The 10,543-nt window shown below is 60.6% G+C and overlaps 2 protein-coding genes across 2 annotated transcripts; both read right to left on the bottom strand.

Moving 5' to 3' along the window:
* Window positions 1-2,386: 2,386 nt before the first annotated feature.
* Foxf1 (forkhead box F1) lies at window positions 2,387-7,006 on the bottom strand. The gene is made up of 2 exons (XM_004644976.3): window positions 5,995-7,006; window positions 2,387-4,820 (listed from the first exon to the last, which is right to left on the bottom strand). The coding sequence occupies exons 1-2, from the start codon at window positions 6,965-6,967 to the stop codon at window positions 4,660-4,662; spliced, it is 1,134 nt and encodes a 377-aa protein (XP_004645033.2). The 5' UTR covers window positions 6,968-7,006; the 3' UTR covers window positions 2,387-4,659.
* Window positions 7,007-7,044: 38 nt separating this feature from the next.
* LOC111813710 (translation initiation factor IF-2-like) lies at window positions 7,045-8,237 on the bottom strand. The gene is made up of 2 exons (XM_023705232.1): window positions 8,138-8,237; window positions 7,045-7,905 (listed from the first exon to the last, which is right to left on the bottom strand). The coding sequence occupies exons 1-2, from the start codon at window positions 8,180-8,182 to the stop codon at window positions 7,402-7,404; spliced, it is 549 nt and encodes a 182-aa protein (XP_023561000.1). The 5' UTR covers window positions 8,183-8,237; the 3' UTR covers window positions 7,045-7,401.
* Between the last annotated feature and the right edge of the window lie 2,306 nt (window positions 8,238-10,543).

The raw sequence follows: 10,543 nt of genomic DNA, 5'->3' as shown, positions 1-10,543 counted from the left end.
CTGGGCCAAGACCACCAGGGGTGCAGTGGGCACCAGGACTGGGCAGCGTTGGCCTCACCAGGCTCTCCTAGGCATCCTCGCAGCCCATGGGACCAGAGTCCCTGCATCTGGCCCCCTGGGCACTATGGACACGGGCTGTCCACCTCTGATGTCCCGGGAGTCAGCCTGCTCACAGACAGCTGTGGGAAGGGAGGGAGCCGCGCAGCCTCCTCTGTCCTGCTGCTTCGCACCGAGCGCCCTCTAGGGGAGGGCTGTGAGCTGCGGGGGAGGCTCTACCTTCGAGGGTCTCCGAGAGACCCCGCAGTTTTTTATTTATTTATTTATTTTTTGAACTGGGGATTGAACTCAGACCCTTGCTCTTGCCAGGGAAGCGCTTATTCTACTGAGCCATCTCCCCCGGCTCCTTGACCCCGCACTTTTGACGAGGCTCTCCCACGGGCGGCATGTGTCGCTGTGAGAGTGGGGCACGGAGGACCCCACTGTTCAACTCAGAGTTGATCGACCTCAGAGTTGGGCCTGGGTACCTGCAGAGCTGTAACTGGGGGACCGGGTGTGGCTGGCAGGTGGGCTCATGCCGGGCTTTGAGGTCAGAGCGTCCTGGGTCTGAGTCTTCTCTGTCCCTCCTCTGGCTCCTGGCTCCCGCGGGGCTCGGCTTCCACCGCAGGCTGCCCTTGGAGGAGGGGCAGCGCTAGGCCTCCCGAGGGGTGGCCGAGAACCCTCGCCGCAGGGCTTTCCCCGCGGCAGCGACTGCTGTGGTCACACCTCGAGCGGGCAGCAGAGGGCAGCAGAGGCCGGCGAGCGCCTCTGGGCAGGGACACAGGCAGAGGGCTGTGAGCTGCGGGGGAGACCCCACCTTCGAGGGTCCCCGGAAGACCCCACCCCTTTGACGGGGCCACCTGGGCTGGTGCCCTCTCCCACGGGCGGCATGTGTCGCTGTGGGAGGGGGGCACGACCCTACCGTTCAAGCTCCACCTGCTGAGCCTAGCGAGGAGGGCGCGCGGGTCACTCTCCGTGGAAAAGCAGGAGAGGCCCCGACGCTCGCGATCCTGAGAGCAGCAAGGCTCACGCCACCAGCTGGGAGTGCGAGGCCCGATGGCCAGCCGTCTCCTGCGTGCCTGGACGCCAGGGGCCCTTGCTCCTTACCCAGCACCCGAGCAGGAAACCACCATGGTGACGCGGCTGGCTGTAGGCAGGCGGTGGTGGGACCCCATCTCCATTTTCCAGGACCTCCCCTTGGGGAGACTGGGGAAGCACCGACTCCTCTGTGCTGACCCTCGGCCTCCAGCCCAAAGAGAAAAAGAAATAGCAGGGCAGAGGCAGCGCCGGCGTCACAGCTCGTGCCAGAAAGGCCAGGCTGGGGTGGTGGAGCTTCAGGCCTCCCATCCTGCAGTGGGACAAGGCCTAGGGGCTCACAGCTTAGCGAGAAAGGCTCAGGCCCCAGCCCGCAGCAGGAGCCCAAGGGGAGCCTGTGTTCTTGTCACTTCCTTTCCGGCTTCTAGGGCTGGGGGAAGGGGCACATGCAGCGGAACAGCTGGACCTCAGTGTCCTCAGTGTCCAGGCGCTCGCCCCAAGTGTGCATAGAGACGGAAGCTCCATATGCAGAGGCAGATCCCTAATTGCTTACGTGCACACGTCCCAGCAGCTCTAGAGTGTCCCCTACACAGCAGGGCAGCTTTGCACAGAGAGCAGCGGTGGAAGCGTCACCCATTGGGGAGGGTGGCCCCTGGGGAAGCTACCGCTGACCTGGAGCTGTTGTGTGCAGCCTGGGCGGCTGAATCTCGCAGGCTGGTGTGGAGGCAATTTCGCCCACCCTCGGACTTGGACCTTCCTGCCTGGAGTCTGGAAGACTGGACTTTTCCCTCTCATCGTCAGGCGCCAGATCTGGCCTCGAGACAGAGGCAAGGCCTGCTCCCCAGGGACCATGGCTAGTTTTCCTACCTGAGCCCCCTGGGTGCCTGCTTCACAGCCTCTGGCTCTGACTTTGGAGAGCTGGAGACGCTGGTGCAATGAAACCCAGGCCCTGGGGTGACAGGAAGTGGGGTCCCCAGAGCCTGGAACTCCAGCCCAGGGGCACACTGAGGCCTTTGGGAAGTGGGGCGGGAGACATGGCCAAAGCTCTGGGAGTGCCAGAGTGCCAGCCCCTCCTCCCAGGAGCCTCACAGACACAGGGTCTGCCTAAGGTAGGCACCTCAGCCTGCGGAGGCCACGGGCAGGGCACTATGCACCGCGCCCCACGCCCCACGCTCAAACCCGTCTGGAGCAGAGCAGAGCCAGGCAAGCCTGGGAGCCTCTGCCCTGTCTCTCAGAGATTGTCGCAGGCCTTTTCTTGTCCGCTTAGTTTCCATTTTACACACAGCTATTGGTTTTGGGACATTAATTGCCGGGGTGAGTTTATTGATAATTTTGATGTAACAGAGCACTGGAGAAATTACCCCCACGTCAAAAATGTCACATCTGAGAAGAAACAGGTTCCGAGACTCGGAGCCCACTGTGCAGACACCGTGGTGGGTCACAGGACAAAGTGACTGATCGTGTTTGTTTTCCTAGGTAGCCATAGGAGTAGAGGAGGGTGGTCAGTAGAAGACACAAGCTTATTTGTTTTTCACCAGACAGGGAAAAAAATGTGATTTAGGAGGGAAATATTGCTGGATTGGAAATTTGCCTATGACCTTGCCCTACCCACAGCGGCCCTTTCCTTCCTCAGATTTAACTCAATTTTCGTTTGGGAAAACCAAGTATAAGGCACCATGCAACAGAACGAATAAAAAACAAGTCTTTAAAAACAAAAACAAAACTTTGAAGATGTTCCATGATTTATAACTAGAATACAGCATCAGTAATGGCTGAGGCTTGAAGTTACATTCACACTGGTCTTGGGGCAGTGAAAAATGTTATCAATATCTATCCCATAAATACAGTTACATGTATAACCTGTGTATGAGGCATATATGTGCGTGTGCATATAAATAAATATAAATGATAATAATATTAATATATATGATCTGCTTGAGTTTTCCCCAGGGGAAAGAGGAGCAAAGTTTTTCTTTAAACAATGATTATTTCTTTTTAACGAGAAATGACATTTAGAGGGGCAGAGGGCTCTTCTTAAAAAACGGAAGCCAAGAAAAGCAGTCACTCTTGTCCAGATTTTACTTCAGTGTGAAATGACGGGTGAGAGGAGGAAGATCAGCCAAAAAAGAAAAAAAAAAAAAAAAACAACGGAAAAAGAAAAAAGGGTGCGGAATGACCCACATCATGAATGTTCAAAAAGTCTGGAGGGTGGAAGCCTTTCCGGGGAACCAGGCGCTGAAGGCATCCGCGCCCAGGCCCCATCCCGTATCCACGCGACTTTATTTCTAGCTGATGCGATTTTAAAGGCCATATACAAATGTTACACATTTTTATTTTTGTTCTTTTCTTAGGAAAAAAATACACAAAAGGCAAAACATCCTCAAATTGTCATTTTATACAGTGCAGAAGGAAGTTGAAAATACGTGTCACAAAGGCTGCACCCCAGCAGCCAAAATACTAAAAAAGGAGGGGTAAGGCCTTCATATTATATATATATATATATATTTATATATTTATATAAAACATATGGAAATTTGTTTTTACATGGTTCAATCTTTGTTTCAAATGTACAATGGATAGCTAAAAAAATTCTACACGGCAAATATTGCCGACAAAGTTACACCATTAATACTGATAAACGGAGGAGCCTGTGCGGTGTTTTGACTATTAGGGAAAGAAAAGAGAATAAATACCAGGATGGGCCTTGCCAGAGCCTTCAAAGTGCCTTAACCTTCCTGCGTCCCCGCGTGCTCAGTTCAAGGTCCCAGGCCTCCCTGGCCCTGCCTCCGACCAGAAAGCTTACAGTAGAGGTCGGGAGAAAGAAACACCCACCAAGAAGGTAAAACTGAAACTCAAAGCAGAGAGAAGAGGAGGGTGGCAGAGGCGGCGGGGCCGGGACTGCCGCGCTTACGGGCTTCTTGGCTCGTTCTGGTTTCTTCTCAAGAGGAGCAGTGGCTTCGGAAACGCAAGTTCTGCGCGCAAAGATTCTGAGCGCAGAGATCCACCTGGTTTTCGGAAGAGGAGGAGCGGAGGGAAGGCGCGGCGCCTGGTTCCCTCCCCTCCTCCACAAGACGGCTCTAAAGGGAGGCTTGCGCATTCCAAGACATTCGTTCAAAAAAGTTAAAAATAAAAAGATAAATATTTAACCACAAAATAAAAGTATTTGATAATGATTGGTCGCGCTTGGTTGACTTTCTTGTAAAAACCTCCCCCCACTGTGCCCTGGGCACGGGGAGGGCTCTCGGCAGAATTCTTGTTTGGAAGTGGCAGGTTGTCCCCAACCTCGCCTTGCCAGGCCACTGAGCCATCCTCAACAGGACGAACACAGACTTCTTTCCCACAGCTGTGGTCCCACCGGCCCCAAGACACCACTTTGAAATAATCTGTGAGGGCACAGGAAGGAGCTGCTATCGATCGATCGAGGTGCTCCATCTTTGCCTTGGGGATTTCTTTCCAAACGATCCCGTTGGGGAGGAGCCAACCCCTTTTCTTCTGCTGAAGATATACCTCGAGAATGAAGCAGTTTCTGGCCGGGGCTCCGAGGTCCCTAGGCCGGCCAGCTAGTGCCTGGAGGGTCCCAGCCCGGCCTCACATCACGCAGGGCTTGATGTCCTGGTAGGTGACCTGCTGGTGGTAGTAGGAGCCCCCGCCGGCCGCGTGCATGGACGAGGAAGCCATGGCGTTGAAAGAAAAGACGAATTCCTTTCGGTCACACATGCTGGGTGACTGTGAATGATACCGTGGGATGCCTGCAAGGCAAAGGGCACAGAGATCGAGAGATGAGGGTTAGTGTCTGGGGCAGAAGGGAGAGCAGAGAAGCTCCGGCTGCGCTCCGGCGCGGGAGGCGCAGCCCGGCTCCAGCGCACAGCCACCCAGCAGCTTTTCCGCACGCCGCAGCAAGATTCCCACCGTCCCTGGCCCTTAGTGAGGCTGTGCACCCCGGGATCTACCCGGAACCGGACAGCTCCCGGGCCCAGGCCTCTCCAGCCACGGAAGCCCCACACACTTCCCAAAGCCAAGCAGAGGGAACGGGAAAGGGAGGCCGCACTCACTGCAGACGCCTGCACTTCCCTGGCCGCCACCTCCAGGCCAGGACTCCCTCGGCCAGGGTGACGCAGACGGCCCAGCCAGGCCAGCTAGCAGTGGGCCGTAGGGCCCTCAACAGAGGAGCGAAGCGGCTCCTCTCCCCTGGAAGAACCCCTTGGAGACTGTGTCAGGGCAGCAGGAGCTGGGGTTTTGAAACAGCCCTAGCACGGTGGCCCCTGGAGAGGCGGCCCATAGCCTCCTAAGGCTACGGAAGGCTGGCTGACCCAGGCGGCCAAGCACAGCCCCTCACTGCTCCCCACGACCAGGCCCAGAAGGCAGCCGGACTTCTGGTGGAGTGGGGGGATGGGAGCGGATCTGGCTCCAAATCCTTCCTGGGGGACTTGAAAGCCTAGGTACTGCAAAACAAGAGGTCCTGAGGCCTACAAAGTGACCCTCGCTGGCCTGGCCCCCAGCTAGCCTGCCTGGCCCCACAAAATGACCGTTCTCAGCCAAGCTTGGCTTCCTGAAGGGCTGGGGCCAGGTGGCTTTGGGCCTAGCTGGCTAGTTCGGCCCAGCAGGCAGCTTGTGAGGGATCTGCCGGCCTGAGTGCAGGGCACTACAGAGGCCTTTCTGGTGGGCAAGGGCACCAGGGACCGAAAGTGAATCAGAGTATTGGGGTCTGGGAGTTTGAGAACGCCTGGCCTACTGATCAGGCTTGGGTGAGGTAGAATAGAAAGAGAAACGAAGTGGCCCTAAATGGGGTCTCAGGCTGCTCTCAGGGCAGGGCAGAATCAGGCAGACACAGCCCCTGGACCTGGGGGCTGAGCCGCAGAAGTCAGCAGGGCTTTCCTGCCCTGGGGCCCTCCAGCCTGCACCCACACCCGGCTCCCCACGCACCTTGGAGCTCCGCTGGGGCGTTGTGGCTGTTCTGGTGCAGGTAGGGCTGATCCAGGGAGTGTGTAGAGAGGCTGCCAGACAGAGGGTTTGCTGCAGGGGGACAGGGGGACAGGGGCTGCTGCTTGATGTAAGAGGCACCACTGTTGAGGGCTGCGGAGGCAGAGGGTGGCCAGGCAGCAGCGGAGCCGGAGTAGACTGCATGGGGCTCCATAACACCGCTGGTGGCGGCAGGCAGCAGCGGGGAGGCCGGCACAGAGCCGTCGTGGTGCGGGTACTCGCCGGCTGCAGTGCCGCCGCAGCTGCCCATGTACGAGTGGCCGCCGTTGGAGGGCAGGTGGGGCACCGAGTGGCTGGGCAGGGCCATGCCATCCACGTTGCCAGGCAAGTGGCCGTTCATCATGCCCAGGCCGCCCTCCAGTGCCAGGCTGTTGGGCGGACACGAGAGCCCGCCGGCCGAGCCCTGGAAGCTGTAGGTGTCCGGGAGGTGGTTGAAGCCCAGCCCGTTCATCATGCTGTACATGGGCTTCAGCGCCTGGCACTTCCTTCGGAACCCGCGCGGCCGGCGGCGGAAGGAGCCCTCCTCGAACATGAACTCGCTGGCCGGGTCGATGGTCCAGTAGTGGCCCTTGCCGGGCCGCCCGAGCCCCTTGGGCAGCTTGATGAAGCACTCGTTGAGCGAGAGGTTGTGGCGCACCGAGTTCTTCCAGCCCTGGTAGGAGCCGCGGAAGAAGGGGAAGCGCGCCTGCAGGAACTGGTAGATCTCGCTGAGGGTCAGGCGCTTGCTGGGCGAGCTCTGGATGGCCATGACGATGAGCGCGATGTAGGAGTAGGGCGGCTTCTCCGGGCGCCGGATGCCGGCGTTGGTCTTCTTGGCCTTGGACTGGCCAGACGACGCGGGGTCCATGGCTGCGCCGCCTCCCCCGCCGCCGCCGCCGCCGAGCGGGGGCTGCTGCTTCTCGGGCGCCGAAGACATCGGGTGGCTGCTGCCGCCGCCGCCGCTGCTGCCGCTGCTCTGCGCCGCCGAGGAGGGAGGAGGAGGAGGAGGAGGAGGAGGAGGAGGAGGAGGAGGAGGAGGAGGAAGAGGAGGAGGAGGGGGAGGAGGACGAGGGGGAGGGGGCTGCGCGCGCGGGGCCGGCTGCGCCTCTGCCGTCATCCGCGGCCACCGCTCCAGCGCCCCGCGCGCCTCCCCCACCCGCCCTCCCCGGGAGCCGCGGCAGCCACGGTTGGCTCAGAGCCCCCCTCTCCCCTGCTCCCGCCTCCCCCTCTCTCCTCCCTCTTTCTCTCTTGCCCTCCCACCGGGAAGGAGCGGAGCGCAGGCCGGGTCGCCTGGGCGCAGGCCGCAAGGAGGCTCCCCGGGCCGGGCTAGGAAGGGAGGCACCAGCTCCGGCCCGGCCTCGCGTCCCGAGATTACTCCCAGGCCGCTTTCACTATGGCTCGGCCGGGCGGCGGCCCAAGGCCGGCGAAGAGGCTCCTGAAGTCCTCTCCACGCCCTGCCCCCTCCGACCCCGTTCCGTGGGCACTGGAAGCGCCCCCGCCGTCGCCGGTCCGTGGCCGCCTGCAGGGCGCGCCCCGCCTCCACCAACCTGGCGTACAAGTGTCCCGCGCCTCCGCCCCGCGCCGCGCCGGTGCGCACGGCCAGCGAGCGCCTCCAAGGCCTAGGCGGGGCCGCGGGGGACGTTCCCGAGGTCCCGGGTCCTCCCCGATGCGCCAGGCACCAAGGCGACTCGAGCTTGCAGGACCATTGCGGGCGCGCCGGGCTGGGCGTCGGGTCCCCGAGGTGGGTTGAGCGAGCTCCCGCGAGGGACCGCCTACCCACTCTCCCCGCCCCGAGGACAGCGCCGCGCCCGGGAGTTTTCGGACTCGCCCAGCAGCGCGCAAGCCGGCGCCCAGCGGTGCCGGGCCGGCCTCGGGCTGAAAACGAAAGCGTAGGGTGGGTCGCGCTCGCTTTGCCTTCGGCGTGGCGAGCTAAGAAACGCTGGCCTACAGGCAACGTGACCCCCACGCGCGCCGGAACGGGCAAAGGGCTCACTCGCTCACCCATGCACGTGCACAGCCTACACTACTGCGCGCACCTAGCACACGTGTACATGTGTTGGTGCACAAGCAAGCCTAGTGAATTACAGACTCAGGCATAGAAACTCACGCTCATGCGTGCTTGCCCACGCACGCACACAGCGCTTAGGCACATGCGCGCTCGTTAATGCGCGCGCTCTGCGTGTTTCTGCGTCTGTCTCTGCGTCTGTCTCTGTTTCTGTCTCTGTCTTTTCCTCTGACACACACGCACGCGCACGAGCGCGCGCGCGGCTCTTGTCTGAACTCACACGAAGTCGGATTCTTCCCCGCCCTCCCCCTACACACCCTGAGACTCCCCCATTTGGCCCCCGCGGCAGGGGCCCCCATTTTCCAGGCAGGTTCTGATTTCCCGAGAGATGGCAAAGGCCCTGGCAGGAAGTTTACACGCCCAACGTAAACACGTTCTGGGGGATTCTTTAATAATAATAATAGAGAATTCCGCGTGCGCGGGGGGAGTTGGCCTAATGCCCCTGTGGGCTCGGCCTGCCGCCGACGCCACGGGGCCTCCGACTCTGCGCACCAGGCCAGGTTCCGGAAAGCGGGCAGCGGCGGCGCGGGCGGGGAGCGCGGGCCGGGCCGGCTGCCCTCTCACGCCTGGCTGCCGGCCGGCGAGCTCCCACGCACGCCTCTGCTCGTCACCTTCACCGCGCCGGCGTGAGAGCAGGCTCGGTCCCGGCGGGAAGGTGGTGTGGCGCGCAACGCAGGACAGCGCGGTTGGCCGGAGCGACGCGGTGTGCACAGAAGCGGTGAGTGTGGCTGCGGCGCTGCGCCGGTGTCCTGGGTGGAGAGGAGGGGCGAGGGACGTCTTCCCTGGCCATCTCAAGCCAGGCGGCCGTGCCCTGGCAAAAGCCGGAATAAGAGGCTGTGTCAGGATGGAGCCAGACCTGTGGCTTCTTTAAAGTGTCCTGGCCGCGCGGATTTCTCCCAACTCATCGCTCTCCGCTGGCCACCCTCCCATGCCTTCACCGCTAGCGGAAGACGCCTGGTCGCCTTCGGGGCGCCTGGCAAGTCCCTGCGAGGAGGAGCTGGAGACTTGCCTATCGCTGCTTCTCCGAGCAGAGCAGAGCTCCCAGGAGAACCAGGGTGGTCTTCAGCCCTGTGCTTTCGACCAGACGACCAGACGGGGCGGACGCCTTGGCCACATGGGGGAAAGGGCGAGTGTGGGCCGAGCCACGGTGGTGTACTTGTGTATTCGCAGAGATAGATGAGCCCAGCAGACGCTGGCCCCTTCACACAGAGGCCCACGCACTGCACAACCTCTGCACTTTCCAGGAGAGCCCTGCGGGGGGTGGTACACAGCTCCGACCCAAGCCTGGCCCTTGCACAAGTTTACAATCTCCACTCACCCTCCCACTCACAGCCCACCACACGCGCATAAGCGGTGTGGCACAAACGCGCAATACACTCTCCCCATCTACTACTCCCCGCTTCCGCAGGAGAGAAGCTCCCCAGAGGAGCGGCTGCATGACTGGCCCGTACTAGGGCTGTGCTGGCTCCTCGAAAGTGGTCTAACTTTCCTGTTCTTGCTCCCCTTTTCGTGGGGGGCCCCAAAGCGAGGGGAACTCGAGAACATTAAATTGGAGAGCCCTCTTGGAGTAGCCACCATTCCCCATAAGCCCTGTCCAATTTAGGGGGCTACAGATTCCTTCACTGGTACACCCAGAATTCAGTTTTTCCTTCCCCTAGTTTGTCCTTCACAGGCTTCCTTTGGGGGCTTCTTGTGCTTTGGGTCAAGGGAGCTGTGCCTTGGGGGGACCCTGTGGCAGGCGGCCTCAGCCTCACTTACCCCCTGGGTCCCAACAGTGAAGCACACTGCCGGAGAGAGAGCTGCCTTCAAGGCCTGGGTGGGGGAGGGGCAGGCTAGAGTCCCAGGGACCCCCCCCAGGGCTGGGCTTCCCCACTTCTTTCTCCTGGGGTGCCTGAGAGGGAAGGGGGAAAGCTAGCCACAGCAGGGATGTAAGGAAGCTGAGATTCTGGGGAACCTGGCCCTGGCTGGCTGGTCAGTGGGCCTGGGCTGCCCACATCGCCCGCCTGCCGTCCTCTGGTCCTCCAGCCTTCCTCTCTACCCGAGGATGAGGACAGAAGGCCTCGGCCTCCTCACCTTGGAGGGAGCGCTTTCAAAATGCTTCAAAGGCTCCAGGACAGAGCCTCCTGGGAGAAAGGGGTGTTAGGATGGCAGGACAGCCACAGACAGGACAGGAGTGGGCTTGATAGTGGCTGGCTTGGTGCCACGCTGCTCACTGCCCATCAGCGACCCTCATTCCCTCCATGTCCCTTGCAGCTGCAAACCCCTCTGATAATCTGGGTAATTGCTGTTCTTCCTGCACCCGGCCCAAAGCTCATCCCTGTGGCATCTGTATAAGGGTGAGGCTTCCCTGAACATGTGGAGCCCATTCATAACCCTGCACCCAGGGTGTGCACACACGCACATGCACACGCAATGCACATACACTTGCACACACACAGGCACACACAC

Source organism: Octodon degus, unplaced genomic scaffold (genome assembly GCF_000260255.1).
Source record: "Octodon degus isolate 3935 unplaced genomic scaffold, OctDeg1.0 scaffold00215, whole genome shotgun sequence".
NCBI lineage: Eukaryota > Metazoa > Chordata > Mammalia > Rodentia > Octodontidae > Octodon > Octodon degus.
Note: the sequence above shows the minus strand (reverse complement) of the source record. Positions and strands in the feature narration are given on the sequence as shown.